The following is a 19,311-nucleotide window of genomic DNA, read 5'->3' as shown; positions in this document are numbered from 1 at the left end:
ACTCACAGAGATCCGCCTGCCTCTGCCTCCTGAGTGCTGGGATTAAAGGCGTGCGCCACCACCGCCTGGCTTTTTTTTTTGTAATGTACCTTTAGGACTGCTTGTTTGTTTGTTTTATGAGACAGAGTCTTTACATAGCTCTAGCTGTTCTGGAACTCACTATGTAGACCAGGAAACTCAAACTCAGAAAGATCCACCTACCTCTGCCTCTGACGTGGTAGGATTAGAGACACGTGACACCACACCTGGCTACTTTAGTTTCATCACGTTGTCAGAACTTCGTCAAAACTGTTATCTTTGAAATACTACACACATACACAGACACACACACACACACACCATATGCTAAACAAGCACTTACCAACTGTCGAATGGATGCTTTGAGTCATAAATGAAACAGCAGTGAGGTTTAGGAAAGACTGTGTGCAGTGTAGGGATATTTTCCTTGCACACTTTTCTCTCAACCTCATGAGTAGAAAGCCAGGTGATTCTGGCAACACACAAAAGACCTTTACTAGATCCCAACACACTCAGTTGGCAAGGGTTTATAGAGACAACCTCTAGGGCCGAAACAAAAGCGTTCAAAGGCGCATTTTGTTCCCAGAATCAGTCTGTCTTGTCTCCCTCCCCTCTTCTCCTCTCCTCTGAGGCTGTAGCCCCCACACTGGCCTTCAGCTTGCAATCCTCCTGCCTCAGCTTCTGTGTACTGGTGTGTATCACTGTTCCGGGCTTAGGAACTCATCCATTAATTTGGCTAAGATTTCTGTAAAATGACATTTAGAGTCTATGCAAAAAAAGAAAAGAAAAATGTCTTCCAACATTGGACTAGCGTAGACAGGGCTTGGCAGGGTTCTTGAGTCCCCAAAGCAAAACTGAGGCTGACTTAGGATTCTGCAGAACCTTGTGCTGTCTCTCTTAATTCTCAGTGACTGTACACAGCTGTGGGTACCTCAGGGCCTCTGTCTCTTCACCTCATTTTAGATTCGTGTAGTTGACCTGAGGCAGGCTGATCTCTGAGTTCGAGGCTAGCCTTATCTACAAAATGAGTTAAAGGACAGCCAAGACTCCACAGAGAAGCCCTGCCTTGTAAAATGTTGTGAGAGGAGTGGTGGGCTGTGTTTCCTGCCTCCCCAGCTCCTGGCCGCCTGCACGGCTAGCTTTATACCCGAAATAATTACACGGAAGCTGTATTCTTTTAAACACTGCTTGGCCCATTAGTTTTAACTTCTTATTGGCTAGCTCTTACATTTTGATCTAACCCATTTCTAATATTCTGTGTAACACCAGGGAAGATCTTAACCTGCGTCTGTATCCGGTGGCAGAATCGTGGCGACTGCCTGACTCGGCTTCTTTCTCCCAGCATTCTGTTCTGTCTACTCCGCCTACCTAATTTTCTGTCCTATCAGGCCAAGCAGTTTTCTTTATTAGTTAACCAATGAAAGCAACAGATAAGATACAAGACCCACCTCCATCAGTAAAATAAAAACAACAAAGCAAAAACAAAGAAAAAGGAAATTTAATGTTGAATGCATGTCCTCCTTGAATATCCCAGCCCTGAGCCTGCAGCCTCATTCTTTTCTCTTCTGCCCCCCAGCATTCCCATGGTTTGGTATGGATATTGGCGGAACCCTGGTTAAGCTGGTCTACTTTGAACCAAAGGATATCACGGCAGAAGAAGAACAAGAAGAAGTGGAGAACCTGAAGAGCATCCGGAAGTATCTGACTTCTAACACTGCCTATGGCAAAACTGGAATCCGAGACGTCCACCTGGAGCTGAAAAACCTGACCATGTGCGGGCGCAAAGGGAACCTGCACTTCATTCGCTTCCCCACCTGTGCCATGCACATGTTCATCCAGATGGGCAGCGAGAAGAACTTCTCCAGCCTCCACACCACCCTCTGTGCCACGGGAGGCGGGGCCTTCAAGTTTGAAGAGGACTTCAGAATGGTAGGTTGGGCTTGCCGTCGTGAGATCAGCCAAGCCTCTCACGTGACCACAGTCTGGGCTGCTGAGATCTAGACCATTAACCTTGGGACTTGGACTTGTCTGTGCAGTGGTTTCCTCACCTAGACGGTAACAAATATTTGACCTATTTCCTGTGGTTTCCTCACCCATATGATAAGAGATATTTGACCTGTTTCATAGTGTTGTTCCAAGAAAGGTTAAATGAGGAAATGTACCTGGTTCTTATTGAGTACTGAACGTCTGTTATCTTCACTTCCAGGGCACACAGGCTGGTCTTGAACTCACTATGAGGCCAAAGATAACCCAAACTTCTCTGATTCTCTCACCGAGTCCTAGGGTTATAGTTGATGCCAGGATGATTTGAATGATGCTGGGATTGAACAGCTGTATCATATGTCACAATAAGATGATATCTATCACCTTCAGAGACAGTACGGGTTTTTCCAGACTCTTATGTAGTAAGGCCAATTCTATGGATATATAGACTAAGACCCACAGGAAAACTTTCTACAGCTCTTACTAAAAATGATTTACTTCTTTATACCCGTTTGCTCTCATGCATTTCTCAGTTTTGTGAGTGCCATTCAGAAGTTTCTCTTTTGGCTGGCCATCATGGTGTGTACCTGTGATTCTAGCACTTGGGATGTAGAGGCTGAAGGACCAAGGCTAGCCACTCTGCCACAAAAGCAAACAAACAAACAAAAAACCTATATCGAAAGCGTCCTCACTATTATTTAGTGGTAAATTTCTTCATTATTGAACATCATCATTGAACAAGGTAGACACAGGTACACAGTGCTTAGTATTAGATGTGGAGAAGTAACATTTATCCCAGGTTCTCTCTCTATTTAGCAGTCCCTTGACATCTGCGTTCTCATTTCTCCATCTCTTCAGTCAAGATACTAATCTCGCCACTGACTGGCTTCATCTCTTGGGGGTAAAGTGAGAATAAAATTAAGGGACAAATGTAGGTCTATCTTGGAAAGAACAGGCAGATATGTGCTTGAACATAGGTGAAGGGAAGGTTAGAAGATGCCAGGATTGATCATCTCACAAAGTTGGCAAGCCGGTGAGGCATGTTGTGGAATGCACCTTTCAAAGCCTGCAGCGCAGACACCTGCGTTTTCTCACAGACCAAGTGTAATCCAGTCTTGGTAGAAAAACCTGTGATTATTGCATAGCGAACAGTCATGTTGTTCATGGTGTTTAATAAAGCTGAAAGATGCAAAGTTTGCCCGTCAAAAGGTACACCGTTTCCTTCACTGATTTCAGCGAGTCATATTCTGGGGATGGCTGCGATGCCACTGATAAAATCCGGGACTTAGGCTTGAGTGCGCGCTGTACAAACTGACCCTTCAGGGGTTACTTTCGGAGGAGCTGGCTGCAGCCCTGCAGCAATAACCTGGCTAGGCTGAGTAGCTCCAGGTTTTAACCATTTTCTTCTGTGTCAGCCTTCCCTACACAGCTATAGACTTTGGTACAACCATTTACTCAAATGACTCATGGGTGGGGGCTTCTTCCCTGCTACAGGGATCCCGTAACCAAACAGTTTTGAAATAAAATACAGTGAAGGAGGACGGATGGGAGAACTAAACTTACGTCCGTAATGGGGTGGGAGCGGGTGGTTTGAACCTGAATTCTAGTTCTGTTTCTGCATTTACCTGCTCGGTGACTTTTGCTGATGTGTGTTTCTGCTGTGGGCCTCAGTTTCGTCATCCGCAAAACAGTAGCAGCCATGTGGGGAGGGGGGGGAGGGGCATCCAGGACAAAAGAACTAGAAGGCATAATCACATTCTTGCACTGTGTGAAGAAGCAAAGGCTTGCAGGCCTTGAAGAGGCTTTTGTATAGCAATGCCTTCTGGGTAAGATCTGGTCTTGGACTCCATTTTAATTCAGAAGGAGAGCTGACTTTGTGTGGCAATGAGATAAGTTTCTTAAGCGTTCCAGTACACGCTATGGTGTCTGTGCACTGGAGAGCCTGAAGTGAACCAAGATGACCTGATAGATTTATGCAACCTCTGTCATACCTCCATCCCTCCTCAGGGTTTGCTCATGTCCTAGGAGAAAGACTTACTCAATCTGCGTTGGCCATGAGCAAGTGTGTTTCCTAAGGTTCTGAACTGAGAAAGGTCGTATCATCCTTGAGGCAGTCGCTTGAAGCCTAAGGACTAGACCAGGGGAGGGAGCATTTACTAAATGGAGTGTTTACTAAGCTCTTTGGTGTACTTCTTTATTTACTCTTCACTCTGTGGGGGGTGGGGGGGCACACCCAGCTCCCAAATAAATACACGGAGGCTTATTATTACTTATAAATGCCCGGCCTTATCTTGGCTTGTTTCTAGCCAGCTTTTCGTATCTTAAATTATCCTGTCTGCCTTTTCCCTCCAGGCTTTTATCTTTCTTACTTCTGTACGTCTTACTTTCCTCCTTACTCTGAGCCTGGCTGTGTGACTGGCCCCTGACGTCCTTCTCTTGCTCCTCCTCCTTTCTTTCCGAAATTCTACTTCTATTTATTCTGTCTGCTTGCCGGCCCCACCTATCCTTTCTCCTGCCTTGCTATTGGCCATTTAGTTCTTTACTAGACCATCAGTGTTTTAGACAAAGAATCACAGCTTCACAGAGTTAAACAAAGGCAGCGTAAACAAAAGCAACACACCTTTACATCACTAAACAAATGTTCCACAGCATAAAAAACATAGCACACCTTAAAATAATATTGACCAACCTGTTTCCGTCCGTATTGGACTAACAGCTGTCTTCTGTTTCCATGATAAGTCTTGGTCAACGTTAAGACAGAATTGAGAAAGATTTCTTCCCATGATTGAATAGATGATGTTCTTTTATCCAAAGCTTGTGAGGATGGATAGGCTTCTCCTGTCTTCTTTCTGTGTAGCCATTCATCTACTCAACACATCGTTTATCGTGCCCCTTCTGTGTGCTACGCATCTCCTTGTGGTCAGTGATCAGATAAGCAAGTGAATGTGCAATGTATTAAATATATAGATGTTTTATATGTTTAATACACATTTTATATGTTTAGTATACATTAAAATGTGTGTGTATCATGAAGGAGAAATAGACGCAAAGGAAGGATAGAGAGTGTTGGGAGGGGTCCAAGATGTGATGAGATAACATTGAAGCAAAAACCTTGAGAAGTAATAAATACCAGGCTGTATAGATATTTTAGGCAAATGGATTAGTAAGTGTTAATGCACGTATGTGTCCAGAGTCCCAGCTCCTGGGTGTTGTACAATAGAAAGCTGAAGACTTAGGAACGAAGGGTCACTATATAAGCTAGGACATGTGTTCTCAACCTAGTAGAGACCCCCACAGGGGTCACATGTCAGATATCCTGCATATCAGATATTTACATTATGATTCATAACAGTGGAAAAATTACAGTTATGAAGTAGCAACAAAATAATTTTATGGTTGGGGGTCACCACAACATGAGGAACTGGACTAAACGGTCTCAGCATTAGGAAAGTTGAGAACCACTGTTTGAGGGGCTACATGGATGTCTTTATCAGTTAATCCTGTTAATCCTTGCTATTCATTCATGAGGACTGGAGTGTGGATCCAATCACGCACTCTAGGCAGCACACAACCAACTGTAACTCTAGATCCAGATCCAACATTCTTCTGTCCACATACACACACACATGCACGAACACACAGATACATACAGAAATAAACTAAGAAAAGAATATATGCTACTCTCTGCATTAAACAGTTTGTCCAAGAACAAATCACATGTGTGTAAAATGATGGTGTTGTGTAGAATCGCTGCTTTTGGAGTGTCAGAACTCTTGAGTTATCAGACCCAAGCAGACGATCTTCAGCAAACTCTGAATAGTTTGCACTTGTTAGGTGTGAGGACTGCATCCCAGGTGTATTTAGCAAATGCACTTACATTTTTAGGAAGTGTTAGTTGTTCTTTCTTTCATTTAGAATAACCAGAAAAGGCTGTAACTGATGAGATAGTCTTTAAATTAGACTCTTCTCTAGGATATTTTTGATTGAACAAGGCTCTATTTCAACTTTATTCTGTTTCATAGAATCTCTTCTTTTAATTTCAGTTTAAAAATTTTAATTTTTACCTCTGTTTTTATGTGTATGGGTGTTTTGCCTATACATACGTCTGTATATCAGTGTCTGTGGAGGCCAGAAGAAAGTCAGATCCTCTGGGACTTAAGTTATAGACAGTTAGCCGCCATGTGGGTGCTGGGCATCAAACTTAGGTCCTCTGCAGGAAGAGCCAGTGCTTTTAACCACTGAACCATTCCTCCAGCCCCTATTGATTTTTTTTTTTTATTTTAACATTTAGGATCATGGTCCTAACAAAGCTTCTTACTTGAGACAGGATCTTACGGTGTAGCCCTAACTCCTAATCCTCCTGCCTCTGCCTCCCAGGTGCTGGGATTGCAGCACGCATCAATATTCCTGACTTCAATTCAATTCATGATTGGTGTATATTCGTTTTCTAAATTAATGATGTAGCAAGCTGGAGTGCAAAGCCTAGCCTAATATTAAATGGGGACCAGTGAGATAACTCAGTGGTAAAGATGCTTGCCAACAAGCCTGGTAGCCTGAGTTCAGTCTGCAGAACCCTGATGGTAGCAGAAGAGGACCAACTTTTGTAAGTTATCCTTTGATCTCCACACACACTGTGGCACACCACCCCATAAATAAATCAGATTAATGTTACGTGGTATACGTCACTGATAAGCCAATGAAGAATACCACTGTGTAACCATGATCACGTGATAAATCCTGGCTATTCATAACAACACGAAACAATGTAGATTACAGATAGCTTTGTAATAGGATGTTTTATCTGCTAATTTTAATATTTCATGCTCTGCCATGCTTCATACTTTACTTAACTTCAACAAGAGTATTAATAATGCAACATTCTCCTCCCCTTCCCCGCTCCCTCAGAGACAGAGTTTCTCTGTAAGTGCGAGGCCAGCCTGGTCTACCGAGCAAGTTCTAGGACAGCCAGACAAACCCTCTCCTGGAAAAACAGACAAACAAACAAAAAACAAAAACATAACAAAACAATAACAACAAAAAGATATTTTTTTAATTTTTGTCTTAAAAAGAATTTGCAGCCCACCCACTGAGACAGTGGGGCTGATCTATTGGGAGTTCACCAAGGCCAGCTGGACTATGACTGAAAAAGCATGGGATAAAACCGGACTCTCTGAACATGGCGAACAATGAGGGCTGATGAGAAGCCAAGGACAATGGCACGGGGTTTTGATCCTACTTCATGTTCTGGCTTTGTGGGAGCCTAGCCAGTTTGGATGTTCACCTTCCTACATGGACGGAGGGGGGAGGACCTTGGACTTTCCACAGGTCAGGGAACCCTGACTGCTCTTTGGACTGGAGCAGGAGGGGGAGAGGAGTGGGGGGAGGGGGAGAAGGGTGGGAGGAGGGGGAGGGAAATGGGAGGCTAGGAGGAGGGGGAAACTTTTTTTTTTCCTTTTCTCAATAAAGAAAAACTAAAAAAAAAAAGAATCTGCAGATCTCTGCTTTGAATAGGCTGTGATGACAGTCTGGTTGAGTGAGGTCAGGGAAAGGATGCTTTCCTCATGCGGGTTTCAGTGTTAAGACCTCCAGGAGGTCTGCGGAGGTTCCTCAGCAGGGCAGAGTGCTTACTGTGCAAACACAAGGTACTGAATTCAGCTCCTCGGCACCTATATGAGAGAACCAGCTGTGGCTGCACATGCCTGTGACCCCAGACCTGGGTGGGAGGGAATGTCAGAGGCAGGAGGATTGCTGAGGATGACTGGCTCTCTGCATTGAAGTTAGGTTGGGAATTTGGTCAGAATGAATTATCCCATCAGAAGTGGTAAATCCTACAGATCAAGGCTTTTGTTCCCAGAGCTGATCGTTGCACTACACCTTGCTTACTGTGCTATGTTCAAACTTCTGGAATCTTAATGGTGTGATTGCTGCCTCCAATAGTTCAAATTTGTCATCATTCAAGGCCCATTTAAGATCAGAATTAGAACAGAGACAGTTCTGTGCTGCATCCCAGTGTTTATTCAATAGCGTATGTGGCAGAGGTCCCAAAGATGAAATTGGTTAGGAATATTATGCTGGCTTAGTTTGTGTAAGTTCAATCTATGCTATTTGCCCAGTGATGAAATTGCCAAACAATATATTTCTCAGAATATATCCTTGTAATTAAGCTGTAGGTGACTGATTAGTCAGCTTTTGGTTACTCTAATAAAATGTCTCAGGCAATCTAGCTTTATAAATGTTGGGCGTGTAATGGTTCACGTCTGTAAGTCCAGCCCTTCTGAAGTGAGGCAGGAAGTTTAGGAATTCAAGATCATCTAGCCAAGACATATTCTCTCTCTCTCTCTCTCTCTCTCTCTCTCTCTCTCTCCCCCTCCCTCCCTCCCTCCCCCCTCTCTCTTTCTCTCTCTCTGTTTTTCAAGACAGGGTTTTTCTGAAGCTCTGATTATCCTGGAACTCACTCTGGCCAGTAGATCAGACTGGCCTTGAACTCAGAAATCCACTTGCACCTGCCTCCCAAGTTCTGGGATTAAAGGTGTGTGCCACCACTACCTGGCTAGATTCTCTCTTAAAGGAAGAAAAAAGGGGTGTATTAGTTTTGAACCTTGAACTTTTTTATAGATAGGATCTGCTTTTAGTAGTGGACTGGTTTCCTGTCTCAACCTTCCCAAGGCCACCATACGACTTTAAAAGTCCAACAGAATGGTGACTTGGGTGTAGAGTGGATGCTCTTGGCAAGAGAGACTCAGAAAACTCAGTCAGCTTCCAGTTTCCAGAGAAGACATACACTCTAGGGCAGGATGTACCATGGAGCGCCACTTGGGGTAAAGTTTATCAACCCATCACCCTCTGGGAACCATGTTCTGAATACATGGATTCTTGAGAAAAACAAACAAAAATAAAAAACACCCAGTATCTAAACCATATGTAGATGTGCTAATAAAGAATAAAACACAGTTGCGTTTTCTTGGCTTACAATGTGCAAAATAAAAAATAGCTAGTTAGTTGCCAATGTCTAGGCATCAAAAGATGCATGCTACATTTCCCCTTGGCTGAAGGTGACCACAGAGTGAGCAGACTGTCTTGTTGATACAACCCTCAGCAGCGTGTTGCCTTTAGCCAGTCCACTGCTTGTTTTGTTTTCTGACCCTCCCTTCTGGTGTCTTTGTGTAAGAAAACTCTGGCCCGCGGCAAGCTTTTCTCCATAGCTGGAATCCGAAGGATAGGTTTTAAACTTTTCTCAAAGTAAATTCAGGTGTACAGACAAACTGAGTTTCAGATTTCCTGTTTGGAAATCTCTGTGTCAGTTTGACTCATTCGCTTCTGGGAACTTCTTCCTCTTTAGGGTCTACTTCCTAAGGGCTCAACAAAAGTGACCTTTTTGCTTCCCTTTGCTTGGGGGCTTTAGTGACCTTCGGCTCAAAGAACCTCTTTTTTTTTTCTGAAACGATGTATAGGAGAGATGTGTGCTTCCTCCTCTCGAGGTATTTGGGAAAACCATTTTAAAGGGAAAGGTGACATAACAGTGTTTCAGATCAAAGTTGTATGTATGTGTTTAGTTCACTTATCGTGGACACGGGGGTGGTAGTTTCAGGGTATCCAGATAGACAGATTGCCTGTGTCCTTATTTTTGATGTTGCCTCTGGGAGTGGCTGTCAATATTGTTGTTGAACCTGTGACTAATATTTAAGCAGCTTAGCCTATGTTTTCAAGATCGGCTGATGAAATCGCCACTTTTCAACCTGGGGTGACCCAGGAAGTGACAGCTTTCCTTGTTCATTTACTGAGTGTTTATTAAACAGTGATTGAGGGTAGCTTTTTGCATGGTACCGAGGCACTTCTGAAGTACAAGACAGCCTATGGCCAGAGCTGCTGGTTTAAGTCTATGGAACCACGGGAGACAGAGGACATAACATGTGCCCACTGTGCCCCACTATAGGACAGTTCTATACCCATAGCATTACCCTCTTAGAATGTAAATCATGTGCATCTCATTTAAAAGTTTCACTTGATAAGAACAATGTTTGGGGGAACATGTATGGGATGCATTTGCTGTGGGGCAGTTAGAATGCTTTTGCCCATGTGTCAAGGAGACTTTGATTACCGTGCTGGCGACCTAGACTAATCCTGCAGCGCAGGCAGGCCTAGGATTCCACCCACGTGTTGAATAGCAAATTCAGGTGAGTGACAGGAAGTCAAGTTTCCTTGTAGCTGCTGCCTTATGTGTATGTATACATGTTCTTGTCTGTGTGTGAGATGTGTGGGTGGGATATTGCGCGTGCCATTGCTCTTCACCTTCTTTTCTGAGGCCAGATCTCTTGCTGAACCTGGAGCTTACAGACTTAGCAAAGCTATCCAGCCAGCAAGCTCCAGGGATCCTCCTGTCTCTACCTCCCGAGAGCTAAGATTAGAGGTTTGAAGCCAGAATGCCTAGGTCTTTGACGTGAGTTCTGGGGATCCCAAACTCTGGTCCTTTACTGCCCCAACCATCTCCCTAGATCTAGCATTCCATTACATTTAGCAGAATATCAAAGACTATCTAGCACTTGTGTAGAATTTTTTTCCGCAGGCCCCATAAATAGTAGTGGCAAACATGACGAAAATAGAATCACGGTGAGATGTTTGCTCGGTGCTAGTGTGTCACTTGAGGAAATCTACCTGGCTTCTTATTGTAACCACTGAATAAGGCTAATAGTCCCCGAGAAAATGATCACCAGCTTGGACCTGAGACAGTGTTAATAGGAATTAAACTTTTGAGGACATAGATCGGCCACTAGCTGCTCAGACCACCTACAGCCAGATCTATTCTTGCGTCTCCTCCGTCCCTGAAAGACGTGGAGGGGGTTTGTCTCTCCTTATCCACCTCCCTCCCCGTAGTGTCCCACATCTGACTTGCCTCTGGCTGGCCTGCTTCCTCTCCAAAGTATCTTCCTTTCCGATTTCATACCACATATAATTCAGCACTTTTTTTTTTTTTAATCCCCAACAAGGGGAGGTTTTACCTCATAGAATTCTGAAAGGGCACTCCTGGGCCACCCTAGCTAGTGAGCCCTTTGTGTGTGAGGAGTGCCGTGCAGATAGCGTGTGACTGTCGTAATCTTCACAGCAACACTGAGAAGCTAGATAACTCACCCAGATCATCTCAGTTAAGCAAACTTTAGACCTGGAGTTCAACGCCAGGGCCGTCTGCTCCAGAGCCAAGTGTGGGAAGAGACTTCATGGGTTCCAGGGGGTTTTGCTCCATTCATAACCAGGCCTTTTGGACCCATGTTCTGTCAAGCATGTGTAGGATTCTTATTAGCTCCTCAATATTCTAATTCACTAACTTCTCTTGGCTGCCCTAACAATTTACCACAGATTTGGTGGTTTACAATGACAGACAGTTCTTCCATTAAAGTTCTTGAGATTAGTGGCTCTCAGTCAAAGCACTGGCAACAATACAGTTCTGTACAGGCCTTGGGAGATTACACAGCTTGCCTTTCCTGGTGCCTGTTTGCTGCCGGCATCCCATAGACCATGGTGCCCCGCTCAGATCTCTGCTTTCTTCTTCCAAAGTCTTAATCCTCTGGGCTCTTCACACCTTTTCTGGATGTGTCTCCGGCATCCCATAGACCATGGTGCCCCGCTCAGATCTCTGCTTTCTTCTTCCAAAGTCTTAATCCTCTGGGCTCTTCACACCTTTTCTGGATGTATCTCCTGTCGTTGGAATTAGGATCCATCTAGATGACCCAGAGCAATTGTTCAAGTTCACATCTGCAAAGATCTGCTTTCCAAACCAGACCGTACTCACAGGTTCTGAGAGCTCAGAAGAGCTCTCGTACTCAAGGCCGCCAATCACATAATCTAATGGGTGCTTTCCCAAGAACCAGGCAAGCTCTTGTTCTCGTAGCACAGCTATCTTCCTGGCAGTGCGTGTTCGTCCACACAGTTTCCTAACTACGGGTCTGAGAGTATTTCTCTACGTTGAACGTGAATCTTCCCAACAGCACACACCTCCTACGCTCCTCCCAACACAGTCTGGGGCATCTAACAGGGTTCTTTCTGTTTCCTTGCAGATTGCGGACCTGCAGCTGCACAAACTGGACGAACTGGACTGTTTGATTCAGGGCCTGCTTTACGTTGACTCGGTCGGCTTCAATGGCAAGCCGGAATGTTACTATTTTGAGAACCCCACAAATCCCGAGTTGTGTCAGAAGAAGCCGTACTGCCTTGATAACCCCTACCCCATGCTGCTGGTTAACATGGGCTCAGGTGTCAGCATCTTAGCGGTATACTCCAAGGACAACTACAAGAGAGTTACTGGGACCAGGTAAACCTGCTCTCAAGTAGGAGAGCCTCTCTCTGCTTAAGCTGTGCCTATTTCCTGATGAGTAGTATATCGTAAAAGATTTTTTTTTTTACATCGAATATGTTTTTAAAAGAAATATGTTAGGCTCCTATACTAACAAAAAGGGAGTTTTATTGGGTATCTGTTTTAGTTTGGTTTTGGACACAGGATCTTAACTTGTAGTTAAGACTATCCTGGAGCTTCGTGTGTAAGCCCAGGCTAGTCTCAGACTCAAAATCCTGCCTCTGTCTCCTGAGTGCTGGGAATTTAGGCATCAGCCACCGTGGCCAGTTTATTGGATGAGGCATTAGAGGAGTAGAAGATGATTCATGTAAAGGTTAATATCAAGGTCTTTGTCTACTGGAGGTCATGCTCCAGTTGTAGAAGGAGGATGGCACACATTAGTTTGTCAGCTGGTAGGTGTACTAAGTGCCACCAATAGGACCTCCAGGACTGCAAGCCCAGTAAGACAGGAGTAGGAGCTGGGATGGTCTGAGATGCTTCAGAGAAACTTCCTTTGGGGACCTTCTTGGTGTCAAGCCAGGAAAGATAGCTTGACATAGTATATCATCGCAACCAGCAGAGATGTACAAGGAATGGTTTCTTCTTCTTTTGCGTAAGTGAGAAGTGACTAATCAGCGTAACTTATAGGAATTTTGGAATGTAGGGCCCAGGAACACAACCACAACCCAAGGTGACTGGAATCCTTGGAGGATTTTTTCTTCTTCTATGTACTCTAAAACCCATGAAGGGCAAACGGGCTCAGTTTCCAGTTACTGGAGAAATCAACATGGCAAAAGGCCCCGTTGTTAAGAGTCATTAAGAAAGCCCACTAAGAGCAAAATTAAGCTGACTTGAAATGAAGCATTGCTTCAGCTTGTTAGACCGCAAACCCCATCTTCTAAAGGAACTAAAAAGGATGAGTACCACGTGGAGAGTGCTTAGGATATGGTGTCGAAACCATTGTTCATGGCAGATGAACATGGCACATTACTTGTCTGGGCCTCAGGGTCCTCATTTCTGCCATGAAGGGTGTTGTAATTGCTTTTTTGGGAAGGAGACATTTCCAGGACTGAAAACTCTGCAGCACTCTTCTCTCTCTCTCTCTCTCTCTCTCTCTCTCTCTCTCTCTCTCTCTCTCTCTCCCTCTCTCTGTGTGTGTGTGTGTGTGTGTGTGTGTGTGTGTGGTGGAGCTGTGTGAATTGGTGTTCCCAAGAGAAGGTGATACGACTCAATGTCTGAAGACATTTCTAGTTTTCCCAGTTGGAGGTGGGGCACTACACACATGTAGTGGGTTGAAATCAGAGATGCTGATAAAATTCTATAATGTAGAGGGCAGCTCCTCCAACAGCAAAAGGTATGTGGAGTCCCAAATATCAATAGTGCTACAGTTGAGAAACCCTGGGGCACACCCACGCTCTAACTGAAGTGGGCATGTGTTCAGAGTGTAGTATCTGTTATGTCTGTAAACTGCTACCAGGCACACACGGTTCCTATTTTCTAATTTTCATTTTATTTATTATTATTATTTATTATAATTATGTAGCCCTGGCTGGCTTGGAATTCATTGTGTAAACCAGGGTGACCTTAAACTCCCAGAGATCCACCTGTCTCTTCCTCCTCATTGCTGGGATTAAGATGTGCACTATAATTCCTGGCTCTGCATACATCTTTTCATTGAGAATATAGTAGCTCTCTGGCTTGGCCAGGAATGAACACTGATCCCACGGTCCCCTTGGGACCATAGGAATATCAAGATACGAACACCCAGCTAAACAGGTCTTCCCTTAGAGAGTGCTTTCCTGGTGAAGGTATAAGTTTTGCAACAACAGACTTCTTTCATGAGTAGTTGACTTGGTAAAGCTGCTTTCAAGGTAACAACAGGCTATACATTCTCCACAGCAACAAAATCTTAGCACTTTTGTTGATACATACACAATAGCTAGTGTATGACAGATGCACTCTCCAATGTACACACTTTAGGGATCCATATCATCTTGAGAAGCTGTGAAGGAGCTAATTGTGGGTATGGCTTCTTCACAGATGGAGTAATGTCTATAAAGCTCAGGGATTAATAAATGCCCTTCATGATCCCCCTGCCTCATCTCCCAAGTGCTGGCATTACGGGTGTGTGCCACCACCTCCAGCTCAGAAGTCTCTCTTGTTGTATGTTAGAAAACATCAGATATAAACACTTAGGATCAGTGGTGAGAATTAGCATGTGGGATACACTTTGGGGACCATTGGTATTAAAGCAAGTTCTCTACCACTGAGCTACCTCAGTGGGGACCATTGATGTAAGCAAATGGTGTAAACGTTAAGTTTTGTTGCTTCTCTTATAAACCTAGAGTTTAATTCCAGATTTTTGTTACTGTTTTGTTTTTTTCTTATATAAGGCTTTCCCCTGTAAGCATTTTGTTGTTGTTGCTTTGGTGGATTTCATTTTGATTTTGCTTTTTTTCTCTGAGACAGTGTCTCACTATGCAGCCAAAACTGGCCTTGAGTTTTCCACCAAGTACTGCGATCATAGGTGTCCATGCCTTTGTGTGGGTTTATGTGTTTGTATGTGTGTGTGTGTGTATGTGTGCATGCACACATATGTGTGCTGGTACAAATACATGACAAGGTTTCTCAATGACCCTTGGAAGCTTACCAGTTCTAGATGGCCAGATGTGCTGGCCAGTGAGCATCTTAGATCCATCCTCCGTACTCACAACCCAGGCTTGGGGAGCCACCTCCCCAGCTCCAGCAATAAGTGTAAGAATCACGTCATTTTGTGATATCCATTTTCTTCTGCATGTTTTAGATGGGTGGCTTTTGTATACTTTCACTACTTTCGAGATTGGGCACAATTATTTTTCCCCTTAGTGACACAAGTCCAATTCTCAGTATGAAAATTAGTACTTTACAGGCAATGTTACAGTGTATGGTCTGTTGTAAGAAGAAAGTAACTGTGGAACTTAACGTGGAAGGAGCAGTGCATCTCCCTGATGCTTCAGGAATCTACACGTATGTCTATCCCCAGGCATTGCTCCCAGGCTTGCCAATTCAATTACTAAATGAGGAACTGAAGATTTCTTCTCACTCTGATGAATAATAGTATCCCGTGCCTTTTTCTATCTAGATATTTTGTCTCTGATATACTGAGGATTTTTCTGCATGTCTGTCAAAGCAGACAGATGTATCTGCTCGTGAGCAAGGAAATTTCTTGACCAAATAAGAAGGTTGAGGGAAATGATAAGGGCTGGAGACTCTCGGCTCTTCTGTGACCTTGTGTTTGTCTCTCACGCCAGCTGTACAGATGCATGCCTGCTTTCCCATCCAGCCTTCTATCTGGAATCACTACCATTTTCTGGCCATACCCCCTTTCCGGTTATACCAGCACATCCGTTGATGAGTTACCTTCTTTCTAAGTCAGCCAGTTTCTTGAGTTGCCTACACCCAGAGCTGGTGGTTGAATGCCTTGATCAAGGTGGATGCCTAATGTTCAAAGAAAGATTAGCAGGGACAAAACTGTCAAAGCTAAAAATGTGAGCAAACAAGAAAATGTAGACGGCCCAGAACCCCGCAAGGGTTCTCGTTAAACGCGTCTGTGTAGGGTTTGCTGTACAGATGAAGGTAGACTTTCTTTTTGTGTGTGTGCTTGTTTGTTCCCTTGGGATGCCACACCCACCACTTGGGTAGTTTTGGTGGTGCACAGTGAGGCCTACATGACCCTTGAAAAAGAACTCTTGGGTTTCATTTTGTTTTTCTTAGAATCACAGTTTGAGACTATGACACATTTTTTTTTTTTAATCAAGGCAACACTAAAACACATAGTTTTTTTTAGTCGGTCTATAATCTGGTATCTTCTTGGTAGAAGTTATTGATGATCAATTTAATTTTGCCATACATTTTCTTCTTTAATCTCAACTTAATTTTTCTCCCTTAGAATTAAAAACTTGCATCAAATGCAAGTTGTTTTTTTCCAGAATCAGTGGCTCTTGAAGCTTCAGAACCAATTGAGATGAGCAGCCAGCTCTTCTCTGTTTATCATCAGAGAGAGAAGCCTTTGCCAGCAGTTGAGAACTAAAGTTCCCTTTCCTTCCATGACTTCACTAATAGTAGTTATTTCCTTGAGTTGGGTGTCAAGACACCAGGAAGCTTTGATATGATATATAATTAATTTTATGCTCAGCTACCATAATGTGTCACTACGTTTGGCAACAAGGTCTATTTTGGAGCCATAACCTCTAAAACAATGGAAAACTTTTAAAACATACTTCAAGCATTTTGTGACCTTTGTCACTCTTACTGGTAAGTGGTAATTAGAAAATCAGCAATACCCTTTTCCAAAGCCTAACAGTATTAGATAGATAGTAGTTTTACTCTCAAGATTTCTGAGGTAGGATGAGATGATTACTGTAGAGAAGCAGGGTGAGGGAAGACAGCCCTCAGGGAGCGTGTTGGGACAGCCATCCAGGAGACTGGCTCTATAGTTGTGAGCTATGTACACACCATTTCTTTCCCTGTGTGTTTGCTTTTAGCTGCCTATGGTGCTCTAACACCAGCCATTTCTGGGTACATGCTGCTTTCAGACTACCCAAACTGGACACACCATGATGTGACCCCTCTCATAGGCTAGTAGCTAGCTGAAGGTCTCACAACAGAAATCAGTGAGAGTCTTTTTCAATTTTATTCTCAAATTTAGGGGCGAGTTTTCCTTGATGTTCGATCTTAGCCGCTGCCCGCTTTCCTTATCCAGTCTACCCTCAAGTTCTGTCCTAACTCTAGCACTTTAATTTAGAGGCCTCTCTGCTCTCCAACAAAGTGCTCCTTCGCTTGTCCGCATTTTCCTGAACCCGTATGAATAGTCTTGATGTAGCTGGGGACTTGGATGGGCATGTCACGAAGCAAACATTAAAAAATCCAACCTTATTGTCCTTCAGTCTTGGAGGCGGGACATTCCTAGGCCTGTGTTGCTTGCTGACTGGTTGTGAGACCTTTGAAGAAGCTCTGGAGATGGCAGCTAAAGGCGACAGCACCAATGTTGATAAGCTGGTGAAGGACATTTACGGAGGAGACTATGAACGATTTGGCCTTCAAGGATCTGCTGTAGCATCAAGGTAGAGACGAAGTGGCTAGGAGCTGTAGAGAATCTACCACACAAGGCAGCCTCTCCACCCTGGCCATTCATCTAGTTTTCTCTTTAAAATAAATAAATAAATAAATAAATGCCGGTGTACCAGCCTGGCGCGAATCTTGTCATGTCAGACTGCAGACCCGATCTCCTGTCCTTAACGAAGCACTGAGATAGTTACCACCTGTGCTTAAAATAAGGCAACTTTGAAAGAAGGTTCTGGAAAACTGCCAGTTTCCCCTGTTCCATGCTTGTCCGGATATCTAGACGCATTGCGAGTTTCTTCCCCATTTATAGTCATACTACTCTGTCCCTCGGTAAGAAGGGGGCAGCCAGCCGTTCACAGTGCAATACCGTCTGCTTATAAACCGTGATAGCAAAGTCAGGTCATGTGAGTTTGGGCAGGATTATTCGTACTGCTTCCCAGAGTGCCTTGGTGGAAGCCTGGGTCCTGCCTGGGGATGACTTTTGAATACTCTCCCTGATATCTCCAACATAGCTTTGGCAACATGATGAGTAAAGAAAAGAGAGAGTCCATCAGCAAGGAGGACCTCGCCCGCGCCACGCTGGTCACCATCACCAACAACATCGGCTCCATTGCTCGGATGTGTGCACTGAACGAGGTAAGGCGTTGACCCCGAGGAAGCCGGGGACCATCTCATGCATTGTCTCTGGCAATGTGATAACTGTTGTCATTCTTGGGAAACTCGCCCTAGAGAACAGGAGAGGGGTGTAGTGACGGGGGGGCGGGGGGGGGGGAGAAGATAATAGGATTTACTTTTCAATAGACACCCTGTGGAAGCGTATCAGAGTTCCAATCCACGGTTCAGGCGTTCTGACTATTGATTGCCACGTGCCACTGAAGCGCGAGGCACGCCCTGGGCATGTGTAGCTAATCCAACACGAAACACTCCCGCCTGCAGCCCTTGAGATTCTCTCTGCTTTCAGCTTCTTTACAGTGTTGCCTTGTGGCATGGAGTTCAAGCAGCATTGTACAGGGCTATCAAAGCACAGAGAGCTTGCTACAGTCGAGGGCCCCAGGCGCAAGAAGCAGGTAGAGCTGAGGACAGGCAAAGCTTTATTAACAAGTTTTGAAAAATTAAATTCTACTGAGAAAAAAAAAAAAAGAGCAGAACCCCTGTCTGAGAAAGAAGATTTGAACAGTAGAACAGCCCTCTCCTTGAAGTGTATTAGGAAGACAAGAAAAAGAAGTCGGGCATGAAACAGGTAATAGGAGAAATATATAAGAGCCACAGCAGGTATATAAAATAAATAAATAAATCTTTTCTTTAAAAAAAAATGGAAGTGGGATAGGTCTGGAGAGATGACTCAGCGGTTAAGAGCACTGGCTGTCCTTCCAGAGGTCCTGGCATAAAGTCATACATGCAGATAGAGCACTTGTATATATAAAATAAATAAATTTTTTAAAAAAAACAACACCAACAGCAGGTCAGTAGTGGGGTTTTGAAATATGGAAGTTTTAATAGAAATATGACATGCATGCAAAAGTCAGTTCAAAGTGCCTCATAACTATCACACTCATGCACATACAGACACACTACCTAGATCAATAAATGAAACTTCACAGATACTTCATAACCTTTTTGAGGGACTGGAGAGATGGCTCAGTGGCAAAGAGCACATGCTGCTATTGCAGAGGACTCAAATTTAGGTTCCAGCACTCACCACTGCCCGTAACTGCAACTCTAGGGCATCTGGAGAGACCCCGCCATGATGAGCTACAGGAAGTGCTTGTTTGGTTGGTTGCTTGGTTGATTTTGTTTTCTTTTAATGCTGATCCCAGCTTTAAGACCCCTCCTTTCACAACACTGAGTAGATTATATCGCTGTCCCCTGGAGAGCAGTCAGCC

General features: G+C 44.1%; 1 protein-coding gene across 7 annotated transcripts in view; it reads left to right on the top strand.

Annotated features, from left to right (window-relative positions):
* Positions 1–19,311, top strand: part of Pank1 (pantothenate kinase 1) — a 116,461-nt gene that overhangs the window by 89,005 nt on the left and 8,145 nt on the right. For 6 of the 7 annotated variants that reach the window (XM_026781410.1, XM_026781411.1, XM_026781408.1 and 3 more), the window contains exons 2-5: positions 1,595–1,947; positions 12,051–12,304; positions 17,251–17,427; positions 17,941–18,064. In XM_026781410.1, coding sequence (XP_026637211.1) covers positions 1,612–1,947; positions 12,051–12,304; positions 17,251–17,427; positions 17,941–18,064 — 891 coding nt within the window. In that variant the 5' untranslated portion in view covers positions 1,595–1,611. The remainder of the gene's footprint in view (positions 1–1,594; positions 1,948–12,050; positions 12,305–17,250; positions 17,428–17,940; positions 18,065–19,311) is intronic. The other variant, XM_026781407.1, reaches the window with a different exon arrangement.

Source organism: Microtus ochrogaster, chromosome 8 (assembly GCF_000317375.1).
Source record: "Microtus ochrogaster isolate Prairie Vole_2 chromosome 8, MicOch1.0, whole genome shotgun sequence".
NCBI classification, from domain to species: domain Eukaryota; kingdom Metazoa; phylum Chordata; class Mammalia; order Rodentia; family Cricetidae; genus Microtus; species Microtus ochrogaster.
The sequence above is the reverse complement of the archived record's forward strand: the minus strand, read 5'-3'. Positions and strand labels throughout refer to the sequence as shown.